The sequence below is a fragment of the Macroventuria anomochaeta genome (assembly GCF_010093625.1).
Source record: "Macroventuria anomochaeta strain CBS 525.71 unplaced genomic scaffold BU25scaffold_18, whole genome shotgun sequence".
Taxonomy (NCBI): Eukaryota; Fungi; Ascomycota; class Dothideomycetes; order Pleosporales; family Didymellaceae; genus Macroventuria; species Macroventuria anomochaeta.
This window is the reverse complement of record NW_022985379.1, coordinates 262,867-275,207: the sequence shown is the minus strand read 5'-3', so window position 1 is coordinate 275,207 and position 12,341 is coordinate 262,867. Positions and strand designations below refer to the sequence as shown.

Genomic DNA, 12,341 nt, shown 5'->3' with positions numbered 1-12,341 from the left:
AGGAAATCATAGTGGGGAGTTTCTCTAAGTGAAGTCTGAGTGTTTTGGTGGTTGGGGGCGCGATACGCGAACATGCGTCACGCTCATCAGTCAATCCCGCTGCGGCATCGCTATGTGATCGCATGTATCTCCCCTATCACTACCACGAGGCCGCTGGCAAGAGAGTCGTTGGCGACCCGGCGGAGGACACAACGGCGTTCTTACGGAGGGAATTGTCCCTCGGCAGCCTGGCCGACATGCTGAGGCATCTGGGGTTTGCTGGCGCGAAGCGTCCTGCCAAGCCGCTGCATTTTCAAATGGTCTTGAGCAGGGAGATCATCGTCGTCGACCGGATGGACCTGCACCTCCTCTGGACAAACAAGGGAAGACTCTTTGTCAAGCCTGTCCCGCGGTTTCTCCTCGATCCAGCTTTTTGCCGGACTAACCTACAGTGCCCTGATGCCTGCCCGTGCGATACTCCTACAGAGACATGCCGGACAAACCCGCGGAAAATCGCCCTCGGCTTCCTTCACACCTACGCCTGTCTTGTATCGTCAGAAAGTGACTTCCACATTGCCAATGAAAAGCGCCTTCTGCCTTGCAGGGAAGATGGCAAATCAATCGAATGGACTGACTGGAAAACCCTGGCCAGAGAGTTGCTCCGAGCGCACGAGCGCGAACCGAACATGATGCACCCACGTTTTCTGCGCGCCGAGCTCCGCCTCTCGCGCATCAACACCATCCACCGCTTCACGCGCCTCCCACATTTCGATCCCTACCTTCGCAGTCGGTACAACTATGGAAGCCTCTTCGGCGACAATCTTGCGTGGATGGCCATTGTCACCGTCTTTGCAGTCCTGATGCTGACTGCGATGCAGGTCGGCCTCGCGACGGAGCGGTTTAAAGACGACGCCGCCTTCCAGCAGGCATCGTACGGCTTCACTGTTTTTGCCATCCTAGGGCCCATATGCGTGTTTGGCCTGGTGGTCCTGGGTGCGCTGCTTCATCTTATCACGGACCTTCCGTTGCTATTCGGAAGACAGCGCTCTTGCAGGGAGGCTCACCACACTCTGCACAACACCAATATGGAGATCGCACCCTAAGGAAGGTTATCAATCCCGACTAAATCCTCTATATCGTAGTACCCAAAGTCAATAATAGCCTTCCGGACAAGAGCTGATAGTGTGGAGCCGTTGCGTACCTTTGGGGGGCGGCCAGGGATGCTGGGGCTGGTCTTGTGCACTCCATCGAGGAGCTTGGTAAGCGAGGTCCTACGGAGGCTTTTTTGACCTTGCGGAAGGCCTTTCCAGCTGCTGAATCGTTGATGGAGAGTTTGGGGCCAATCTGGGTGAATTCGAGCTTGTTTTCGACGCGGAGAACGACGATAGCAGCCTTCTGAGCATCAGTGAGATTGCTGCGATCAGAACGAGTGGCTAGGTGTTGTTGGCGGGGCATGTTTGGGTGGTTGTTGTTTTGGGAAGCTCACGATAGTACAATTGGTGTTGCAATCGAGCTTGAGCACAGGCCACAATTGTGATGACTCATCAAACCTTCCTATCGATAGCGGCCTGTGCGCGCATGTGACGGACACCTTTCTTGATTCTGCCCCTTGTACCATAGTCTTGTTGCGCTGGTGAGGCTGGGAAATCATAGTATGGACATAAATCATGTGAAGCTTAGGAAGTGAACAAAGGTGCATCGTGCCAAAATGCCATGTGCTCTCTTCTGGCCAGCGAGCCTGATGTTGATCGCAGACTGGAAGGAGAAAAAAAAAAAAAAAAAAAAAAAAAAAAAAAAAAAAAAAAGAATGAAAAACATACAACAGCGGGTATTCGCTAGTGGTCACCCACCTAACTACTAATCCGCCGGTACGTTGCTTAAATAGGGCTGAGCGAACGGGAAGCCTTGTTTTCAACGTCCTATGGTCGTATGTGAAAGAAAATAGCAATAGTGTATATTATGTACCCATAAGAAAATGTCGTGTATCGTGAGTGATCAGTACGCTGTGGGAAGAATTGAAGGATTGAACTGAGGTTGTATTGGGTGAAGCTACGGACAGTACATATAGGTGAGTAGCTGTAAACAACGCTAGTGTGACGTGGCAGTCACTCTCATGGAGGTGAGGTTCGACAGGCAAGAGCGCCCTGAACCGTGACAGAAGATGATGCAATTGATTCTCAATCGTGAGAGGTAATTTCCTCAGCTGCCAAACGCCATGCTGTGGAGACAGCAGTACCAACATGTCTCTCTGCAATACACATAGATGCAGAGCACTCTGCTCTTTACCATAGTCTTGTTGTGCTGGTGAGGCTAGTAAAACCCGGTTAGTCACGCGAATCCGGTCGTCACGCGCACGGACACGGTATCCTTGGCCGGGTTTCGGTAGATTATGTCGATACGGAAGACGCTGAAGACGTTGCGATGGTGACCTGTGTGCGCTCCAGATGATCAGCAAAAAGTCGCGCGTGGCTTGAAGGACAAAGATGCAGGATACGAAATACTCAAGGAGAGACAAACAGTAGTGTATGCAATGCAAATATCCTAGCCGTCTTCCAACATATGCGCGCTACAATGCATGCATGCAGCCCGCTCAACTCCGCAACTACAGAACCAACAATGCTGAGATAGTCTAGCCCAAACGTTCAAGTTAAAGGTATACATGGAAAATGTCCCACAACAACGGAACGGGTATTTGCGAAATCAGACACCTCCCTGCCCTCCCAAGCATCCACAATCCCAAACCCTCAAAAAAGCCACCTCATGCTGAAGTTCAAAAACTTTCAAACCTCATCAGGCGGCGGCGTAGGCAACTCCCTCCCCTTCTGCTCCGGACTCGGCGGCACGACAACCGTCGTCGGCGTGGTAGGCATCTCATCACTACCCCTCGTAACCGGTCTCTCGTCAACATTCCCATCTCTCGTCCCTGGTCTATCGCCGGCGATGCTACCGCCCGCATCACTCGCGCCATCCAACTCCCTCTCTTCGGGGATACTCGGACTCATCAGCCCGCCGTCGTCGCTAGCCTTGCTGGTCGCCTGCTGTCTTCTGCGTCTCCTCCTCTCGCGCTCAGTGTCCGCTGACTCGCGGCGTCGACGTACAGAGAGACTGCCGTCTTTATTCATGCTATCCGGGCGCTGCAATCCTTCCAGCATCGCAGCCGCACGGTCCGCAACATCGGCGCCCGGCGTCGTGGGGCTGGTCAGCGCACCAATACCTGGCTCGTTCTCGTTCGTCTCGCTGGTGGGGCTAAGCAACTTCGTCTTCTCTGCACTCCCTTCACCGTCCTCGTCTCCAGCAGCTGCGTCGTCCTCAATGTTGACGCCGATCTCGGGGATCTGCTGGCCAGACGCGACGCGCACTTGGTGGCGGTCCTTGAGACGGGCACGTCGGCGGCGGTCACGCTGGTCTCGCGCTTCGGGTTTCGCGGCGCGCAGCTTCTGGAGGAGGTCGTCCATGGCGCCGGTGCTGGCGGGTGACTTGGGGGCGCCGTCGTCGGAGGTAGCAGAGGGTGATAGTGGGCCGGCTTGTTGCTGCTTGCGGCGCATGGAGATCTCGTTGCGGCGATGCTGTTCTTCGAGGGCGGTGTTCTTCTCCTTTGATTTCTGCAATCTTGTTAGCATGCGCTTGACGTTGTGAAAGCAGGGTGTGACCTACCTTCCACTCCTGGACGAAGTTGGCCAGCTTGGCGAAGAAGTCGCGGCGCGAGGAGTCGTCGGTGGGATCTTCACCGTAGAACGACATGATATCATCATAGCTCTTCTGCATGTCCTCGAGGAACACCTGCAGCTGCTCGGCCTTTCTCCTGGCTTCCTTCATGCTTCTCTGCACCACGATGGACACCTTGTCTTCGGGATGGAACTTGCTTGGGTCAGACAGGTTACCTGCGTCAAGCGACATCTGGATGTTCTTGATGTTGTCGATGTACTTCTTCGCATCGGTCTGCAGCTGCTCGACGTTGATCTTCTGCGCCGTGATGACGCCGCCGATCTCGTCAGTGAAGCCTTCCCAGCCGGGGTACTGGTTGCGCACAATACGCTCAACCACATCGGCGAAGGTGGACTCGTTCTTGTCATCCTTCAGCATGCCCAGACGAGAAAGTGTGGAGAGCTTGAAACCATTGGCCTGCTTGTTGGCATCGTTCATGAAGTTACCGATATCCAGAATGAGACCCAGGACACTGATCAAACTGGACGAGCTCCTCAAGCTGTCTGCAACACGCGAGATCTCAAGAAGCTTGTTCGAAATCTCATCGTACTCGTTTTCGTACGTGCGCGTCAGAGCGAGCGCCCTCATCCTACTCTTCCAGTAGAAGTGCAGCTCGTACGCCGTGTACAGGTAGATTTGGTCCTCTCGTGTAAGCTCGTTGGGATCTTGCTCGCGCTTGCTCTCAGCGGGGTTGGGTCCGGTCCAGTCCTTCGAGTATGGTGCTATGAGCTTCGCCGTGTTGTCGGGGACATCGCAGAAGTCGTTCTTCTGCAAGAACTCCATGACGACACCATCATCCAAAATTCTCTTATCACAGTGGATGATCATCTGAACCAACTCTTCCACCGAGTATGACGAGAACTTCGCCATACTGATTTGGAAGTTGTGCATCAGGTCGCGCGAGATGACCTGCTTCTTCTCTTCCTTCTTTGCGCCCTTCTTGCCAATCGCCTTGATCTCCTTGGCCAAGAAGAGCTTCTCGACTTCATCGAGTACACCCTTCTTCGAAAGCTCTTGGTACTTTTCCTCCTTCTCTTCCGCAGTGAGGCCATGAGTGGCCCACACGGTCGAGTTTGGCGAATCAACCTTGTCCCAATGGAGAGCCTTCATCTTCTTCTTCGGTCGAGGTCCGGACAGAGCCATAGATCCCGGACCGTTGAAAGAAGCCTTGGGCAGGAAACCAGGCCGCTTCATACCCGGCATAGGCGGCGGTGGTGGAGGCGGAGGCGGCATGCTGCCATCGCCTGGCATCGGAGGAGCGCCAGGCATTGGCGGAGGTGGTGGGATACCGGGCGCGCCAAAGCCAAGCTTGCCCGGAGGAGGTGGTGGTGGAGGTGGAGGGATATTAGCATTAGTGCCAGGCATAGGCGGCGGCGGAGGTATATTAGCGGGGAATCCAAGGGCACCTGGGGGTGGGGGAGGTGGGGGAGGTATCCCAGCGGGACCAGCAGGGAACCCGAGGGCACCAGGAGGCGGTGGTGGTGGTGGTGGAATCGCTCCAGCAGGAGCACCATTCGCTTGTGCTTCGTCGTCCTCGTACTTTGGCACAGTCGATGCGATCTCTCCCACGAGAGCGTTGGCGGTGGATGCGCTGAGCTTTGGCTTGTGCATCTGGACGAGACGCGGCTTCTCGATGATCACATCCTCGTCATCCTCGTTGACATCGTACATGATCTCGTCGTCGCCACCAGCTCCACCAGGTACAGGCTTCCTGCGAGGTACACCACTCTTCGCTCGTACAGAGCCGAAGGAGTTGGGCTGCAGACCGTCACCGTAGCCTTCCGGCATTTCGCCCGCAGTACCTTCCATCTTTTCTCTGAGCTCCCTCAGCTTCTCACTGGGCTGCACCATCTGAAGAGTCTTGCCCTCGAGAGTAGCCTGAGTCTTAGCTCGCTGAAGCTGGATTTCAAGTCTGTTCATTAAGCGTTCGCGATCCATGATGCCCTGCATCTGCGCGGGATCTGAAGCGCCCAGCCCGTCTTTGCCAGACTTCTTCGAAGCGGAGGCAGCAACATCTTGAGCATCTCTAAGCATGAGGTACAGCTCGCGGGTTTCCAATTCGTTGCGCTGCAGTTCTTGTGCTCGTATCCTCTGCATCTCCGCAAGCTCGGCCTTCATCTGCTCGACCTGCCTGCCACGCAGATCAATGATACGCTGTTGCTCTGCGACCTGCTTCTGCAGCTTCTGCACGAGGCCATCTGCACCGAGCTCGAGTTCTGCCTTGACTTCATCACGCTCAGCAATGGCCGAGTCTGCAATCTGTCGTGCCGCGTTGGCTTCATCCCGGATCTGACGAGCCTCTCCATCGGTGTACAGCTTGTCGAGCAAAGACTGAACAGTGAAGTTCAGGCTCTGCTTCAGATCCATGTCTGGCAGTCGGCGGTCCATAGCCACGTAGCTCAGCATCGAATCCACAAGCTGGAACATCCTGTTGCGGTCTTCGCTCTCGGTGTCCCGGATGAGCAGCAGATGCTGCATGGCGGACAAGAAGTAGTCTTGCGCACGAGTACCGCCGACCTTGGTCATGATCGCCTCTGCGATCTGAGAGGGGTCGTTCAGATCCTTGGTCTCGCCGCCATCGACACTGTCCACCATCGAGCTGTTCTCGCGCTCGAGGAAGTCTTCGTAGTCGACGGCTTCGTTGGCCATGTACTGCTCGATCTGCTTGTCGATGACATCGTACTGGAAGCCCTCCATCTTCTTGAAGATGCGCTTGAGGCCGCATCCTGTAAACTGGGCGCGGATGTGTATCCTGAGCTGCAGGTCGCGCTTGGGTGCGTCGACAATCATGTTGATGAAGAACAGTGTTGCAATGGCGTATTCCATCAGCAGGTTCTCGACACCGATTCCACCACTGCGGACCTCGTCGGAGGCGCCGACCATGGATCCCATCTTGCCGCGCCCGTCAACGGTAACCTCGACAACGCGCATCCATGCATCGAAGCGGCTGTTTTCGCCGTACTGCGACTTGAGGTTATCAAGTGCGTTCAGCACTTTCTCGTGCCCGCCGCCTTCACCCCAATGGCACAAAAAGGTCAGGACGTCTGAGACGAGTTTCCTTGTGTTCAATCGAGAGGAGATCAAAGAGCCTGCCAGGGCCTGGATGATGGATGGATGGTTCAGAGCGTTATCTGCACCATACTTGTTGTTCATCAGCGCCTTCAGACACTTGACGATCTCGTACTCGCGCTCGACGTCGTTCTCGGCCTTTTGGTTGAAGGCACTCGGTGGAAGCGCTGGGCCTGTTCCTTTTCTGCGGTTGATCTTCGTCAAGACGTTCGTGAGCGCGATCTGACCCTGCGCCTCGATGAAACCACGGACCCAGGCAATGGGCTGAGTGCGCAGACTGATCTCGAGACTCGACATCTGCTTGTTGGTGATGGAGTTGTCCATGACCTTCTTGACGTACCATTCCGGCGAGCCCTCCTCTTCTGCGCGGATCAGGATGTCTGGGTTTGCGCCGCCGCCATACGTGTTGCGCTGGGTCTGACGCTTCTTCTCCTCGTGCTTGTGCTCGGCGAGCTTGTCCTGGTAGACGAGCGTCCACTTCTTGTCGATCTTGTATGCTTCCATCTGCCGCCGCGCCTGCTCGGGCAGGCTCTTCCACCCACGCTTCACCATGAGGTTCATGAACTCCTTCTCGACCACATGGTCGGCCGGTCGCTCGATGTCGAACCCTTTCTGCCCGAGGTTTGCGCTGGAGCCGAAGGGGGAAGACTGGCCTGAATGCAGCAGATTGTGGCGGTGCGAGTCGCGCGGGGTGGAGGCGGCCATGGGCAGCAGACTGCCAGAGTCGAGCCCGATGGAGGAGAAGGTCGTCTGCGAGTTGGAGTTGGTCTTGGGGTAGTAGATGCTGTTGCCGCGGGTGCGCGAGTCGTTTGAGTAGACCGAGGCCTGGTCGGACGAGGCGCGTGTGTAGGCGGACGAGTCGGTGGCGGCGTAGTACGACGTGTTGGTGTTGGTGTTGGCGTTCCGGCTGCTGTCGCGGGCGCCCCATTGCTGGATGCTCACGCCGCGGTCGCTGCCCTGGCCGGCGCCCTGCGAGGTCATGGTGGTCCCCGAGTGCGGCGGGGGGCGTGGCGGCCCATCTCTGCTGGTGCTGCTGGTGCTGCCGCCGCCGCCGCTGCCGCCGCCGCCGCCGCCGCGTTCGTAGCCGGCCGACGGCATGGAAGACGGGTCGAAGACGGGGTACTGGTGGAAGTCGCCGCCGCCCTTGTTGAGGTGGTGCGGCTCGACCTGCTGGGTGTAGTCGAAGTTGCTGATGGGGCCGGCCTTGGCGAAGATGCCCTCGGCGCTCAGAGACACGGGGCGGTCGACGGAGGCCTGGCTGCTGGAGTGACGGTGCGAGTGTCGTGACGACTGCGAGCCATGGGCGCTCCCCGGCGGCGACTCTGCGGGCGGGCGCGTGTCGCTGCCGCTGCCGCTGCCGCTGGGTTTGTCCTTGTGTCGTCGCCCAAAGAACTTGGACGTAGACGACTGCCGCCCTTTGCTGTCCATCGCATGCACCGCGTCGTCCTCGCGGGTGCTCGCCGTCTCCCGCTGTCACGAGCTCCTCCTGTCTGTGTCGCTCTCTCGTTCTGCCCAACGTGTCCCTCCTGGTCTCGGTCGAGAGGCTGGCTGCGGGCGATGCGGCGCGCGTGAGGCCTGCCCTGGCTCTGCGGTGCTGAAACGACGGGCGGGGCGCGACACTCTCCTGGCACTTCTTCCTGCCCGGGCTGCGTAAAAGGGTTCGGCGGTCACGGGTCACGGGCGGTGCGGGCTGCAGGTGGGTGCGGGAAGGTGCCGAGTAGTAGTGACTAGCGGCTCTCGTGCATGGCGTGCCTCTGCATCGACCGACTATTTCACGTGCTGAACAACTGTAGATGTACAGCGATTGTCGTGAACACAGGGAGCGTGCAGAAGTCTGCTCCACCGTGTTTCGAGGCGTGGGGTGGCTAGTCGGCCGTGCAAATGCCGCGCCGTCTTCTCCTGAGACCTGCCCCTGGTCGCCCGGACGCGTGCGTTGTGGCTTGCGCCTGCGAACGGGGCACTGGGGTGTCCGATTGGCAGTGAACGTCAGCGACAGCCATCGCTCAGCCTTGCCCCATGTCTTCTTCACGAACATCTGCGCTGCTTGCCGGTGTTGGATGCTGGCCTCGCAGATGAGTTTGCTGTGTATATACATGCTTCGCTGTCACTAAGAGGAGCGCACATTTGCTATAAACCCCCCCCCCCCACCCCCCCTCCCAGCCTGCGTCGGCGGCCGGGGCTCCATAAGACGCCCAGAGAGGCCTTCCAGCTCAGCCGCTCAGCAAACAGCCGTCAGACTTCGTTGACAGTTCCCCAAAGGGTCCTGCCAGATGGCAGGCTTCACGCACTTCCTGAGGGTAGGCGTGCCCCTTGCGTCTCTCACGAAGCCACAACTAACGGCACTAGGGCATCCTCATCCCGCTCTTCATAGCCCTCGTCCTCTACCTCTCCGCCACCCTCTTCATCCTCCCCTTCATCCGCCGCCACCGCACCCGCTACTCGCAGTACCTTCCCATGCCGACTTCCATGGCCGAGCACGCCACATCCTGGCGCACCAAGCTCTCCGATGCCCTCTACACCCTCTTCATGCCCTCGACCTGGACGCGCCAGCCCGCTATACACGTGCACGACGATTCGTCGTCCGACTTCGACGACGAGGAAGGCGAGGGCATGGTGGGGTTTGATCCTGTGGATGAACGAAGAAGGGAGGCGCTCGAGCAACGGAGGAGCATGGTGGAGGAGGAGACGCGGTTGGGGAGGGAGCTGGAGCAGGGGTTCAAGGACGATAGCGAGGATGAAGACGTGGATGAGACGCGGCGGAGTTTGTCAGGGTCGAGGGGTTAAGACAAGGCTGTCATGTGATTTGCTATACCTGGTTGGCGGGTGGATGTACAACGCTGCACACGTTTAAAGAGCTTCACTCAATACCCATAGATTGTCGATCGGCGACTGAAGTACCGATGCATTCCCTCGATCTCTTTATACTTGATTGGCTGTCTACCCACACTTTTTATGTCGACTTGCTAGTTTTGACTGTAGCTGTGGCAAGTGCGGTAATACCCCGTGAACCAGACAGGTCATAAGGCTACCATCATCTGTATGGCGTTTGTCAACGGGGCAGTCGCAAGGTATCCAGTGCCACGTTGGAAAAGTGGACGTCGAGAAGTGATGTTGGTTAGTAAAACTTGAATGATAACATGTCACAACCGCAGAAGACATTCAGTGAAGTTCAATGGATATACTGATTTACACAAAGCCCAAAGTACCCGTTAGCTCTTTGCCTCGTCAAGAAAAGGAAATTCGTTTTAACATGCTAACATCAACCGCTTATTTGGGAGCAGTGGTGCGCTCAGCGTTAGTGCGCTGGCCGTACGACTTGGTAGCGTAGTCGCCCTTGTAGACGATAAGGTCCTCGGGCCTGTAGTCCTCGCGGCCAGACCAGTATGATTCGAGGATAGCCTTGGTACCGGCGGCGTAGCGCTCCTGAGCGTCGATCGAGGTACCGGACATGTGAGGGACCATGGCGTTGCCTCCGCCCCAGGGGTTCTGGGCGTAGCGCAGAGGGTGGTCCTTGGGCGCGGGCTGGGGGAACCAAACATCACCACCGTATCCGCGCAGGTGGCCGCTCTTGAGAGCATCGGCGACGTCCTCCTTGACAACAATGGCACCACGGGCGGTGTTGATGAGCCATGAGCCCTTCTTCATCTTGGAGATGAGATCCTTGTTGAAGAGACCGCGGGTCTTCTCGTGGAGAGGGCAGTTGATGGTTACAACATCGCACTGTGCCAGCATCTCCTCGAGGTTCTCGACGCGACGGCAGCCAATCTCCTTCTCGACCTCAGGGCGCAGGGGCTGGTAGTCGAAGTAGAGGAGCTCCTTGCAGTCGAAGGGCTTGAGACGGCGGAGGACACGCTCACCGATACGGCCAACAGCGACGGTACCGACAACCTTGTTTTCGAGGTCATACTCGTTCTTGGCGACCTCGGCGACGTTCCAGTCACCACGGGCGATCTGCTCGTGGGCAGGGATGAAGTTGCGGACGAGGGTAAGGATGGTCATGACGACGTGCTCAGCGACGGAGACGACGTTGGAGCCAGTGACCTCAGCAACGGTGATACCGCCGTTGGTCTTGTTGGCAACATCGAGATCGATGTGGTCGGATCCGATACCAGCAGTGACGGCAAGCTTCAGGTTCTTGGCCTTAGCGAGGCGCTCTGCTGTGAGGTAACCGGGGTGGAAACTGTCAATAATTGTCAGCCTTGTCACTTATTTCCATGTTGTCGCGCGCTAAAGCAACAAGCTTACGCGTGGAAGCGGGGCGGTCTAGCGGCTATGCGGGGTAGCTCCGACATACGGTGTGGTGATGATGACTTCGGCGTCAACGAGGTGCTTGTCGAATTCAGAGTTCTCGCCTTCCTTGTTGGAAGTGGTAATGAGCTCGTGGCCCTGCTCCTCGATCCACTTCCTCAGACCAAGCTCGTTCTCGGTGGTACCGAGAAGACGGGGCTCCTGCTCAGCGTGGACACCACCCTATGACGTTGTCAGCCGCTGTTTCCGAGCCATTGGAGGTTGTTCAACTTACATCGTAGAGAACGAGAAGAACCTTGCCCTGTTGTGAAGCGGTCGCGGTTAGCGTTCTGAACTGATTCGGTTGTCGTAGGAGGGAGGCGCCCGATGTTAACCGTGAACCAGCACGAGTTGTGAGGAGGGAGGACGCGGGGCGCACAAGGCGGGAGGCTGAGCGGAGAAATACCATTGTGAATAGTTATTGTTCGAATAAACAAGACTCCGTAGAGTAGATATATAGTCACGTCCGGGTAAAAGGTACTTCGGTACGTGTATCTGACGCACGATCTGTCAGCCTGTCGTTCCTGGCCCAAGCGGAAGAGGGGGTTCGGGGATTCAATACCTAAAGTAGTTCGAAGTGACGTCGAACTCTTTTTGGTGTTTTGGAATGTTTGATGCTGAGTGCAGTTGAGGGGTCGTGAGGGGTTTATATATACATAAGGGTACCTACCGCGTGATGCTTTCAGCTCGAAAGTCTGCAAACATTGGGTCATTCGGAGCTCATCTCCCCACTTTGTGATGCAGAATCGCCTCGCAACAAGTGGTCCCTGCCTCCTGAGACGGTTGAGCTACAATCTGGGGCTGTAGAGCTGTCGGCAGCGCTTCCGTTCCGAATGCGGACGGACAATGCCAAATGTTTGCGGAACAATGGACCTCAGCTCGAGACGAAGCTCTGTTTACCTGGATTTGCCAACCAATTGTGCTAATCTGGCTGCGTCGAAGCTTCGAATTGCTTGCTGTGCAGCTCTAGCAGCTCCGGATGAGCACATCAACCTGGTGGATGCATGCTGACACGGCCTGACAACCACCACACCATCACCAAGGTGTTCAGCAGCTCTATCGCGACTACTGAAGGTGGGGTAGTGGCCGAGCATTCTAGACGCCCGAGCGCGTTGGAAGGCTGCCCGCGGCGGGGTGAGCAGACGGAGGTGTTGCGGACGCGAGATGTCACCGCGAAGTTCGCAGAATGGTCGCAGATTTGACGGGTCGTAGCTCGGCGATTGACTGAGAAGATAGGAGATGGCCTGGAAAAGCTCGCTGCGAGGTCGGCCGAATGCGCCGAAAGGGCCGAACCAAGTGCG

The 12,341-nt window shown here is 57.0% G+C and overlaps 4 protein-coding genes across 4 annotated transcripts; 2 read left to right on the top strand and 2 right to left on the bottom strand.

The window, feature by feature from the left end:
• Positions 1–122: 122 nt before the first annotated feature.
• Positions 123–1,082, top strand: BU25DRAFT_440297 (uncharacterized protein; the record flags this gene model as incomplete). Its single annotated transcript, XM_033709166.1, has 1 exon — positions 123–1,082. One exon carries the CDS (start codon positions 123–125, stop codon positions 1,080–1,082), a length of 960 nt encoding a protein of 319 aa, XP_033561277.1.
• A 1,415-nt stretch (positions 1,083–2,497) lies between these two features.
• BU25DRAFT_368766 (uncharacterized protein) lies at positions 2,498–7,700 on the bottom strand. Its single transcript, XM_033703904.1, has 2 exons — positions 3,634–7,700; positions 2,498–3,581 (listed from the first exon to the last, which is right to left on the bottom strand). Exons 1-2 carry the CDS (start codon positions 7,456–7,458, stop codon positions 2,760–2,762), a joined length of 4,647 nt encoding a protein of 1,548 aa, XP_033561276.1. The 5' UTR covers positions 7,459–7,700; the 3' UTR covers positions 2,498–2,759.
• A 1,323-nt stretch (positions 7,701–9,023) lies between these two features.
• Positions 9,024–9,647, top strand: BU25DRAFT_469458 (uncharacterized protein; the record flags this gene model as incomplete). Its single annotated transcript, XM_033710758.1, has 2 exons — positions 9,024–9,050; positions 9,100–9,647. The coding sequence occupies 2 exons, from the start codon at positions 9,024–9,026 to the stop codon at positions 9,535–9,537; spliced, it is 465 nt and encodes a 154-aa protein (XP_033561275.1). The 3' UTR covers positions 9,538–9,647.
• On the bottom strand, positions 9,614–11,449 carry BU25DRAFT_469454 (uncharacterized protein; the record flags this gene model as incomplete). The annotated part of the gene is made up of 3 exons (XM_033710757.1): positions 9,614–10,933; positions 11,048–11,223; positions 11,276–11,449. 3 exons carry the CDS (start codon positions 11,447–11,449, stop codon positions 10,021–10,023), a joined length of 1,263 nt encoding a protein of 420 aa, XP_033561274.1. The 3' UTR covers positions 9,614–10,020.
• Positions 11,450–12,341: the final 892 nt, after the last annotated feature.

What these genes read in the sequence shown, in the direction of transcription:
- BU25DRAFT_368766 (XM_033703904.1), bottom strand. Translation starts at nt 7,458, where the DNA reads ATGGCCGCCTCCACCCCGCGCGACTCGCACCGCCACAATCTGCTGCAT. An exon ending in ACTTCGTCCAGGAGTGGAAG is followed by an intron (nt 3,582 to 3,633) that starts GTAGGTCACACC and finishes ACAAGATTGCAG; the next exon opens with AAATCAAAGGAGAAGAACAC.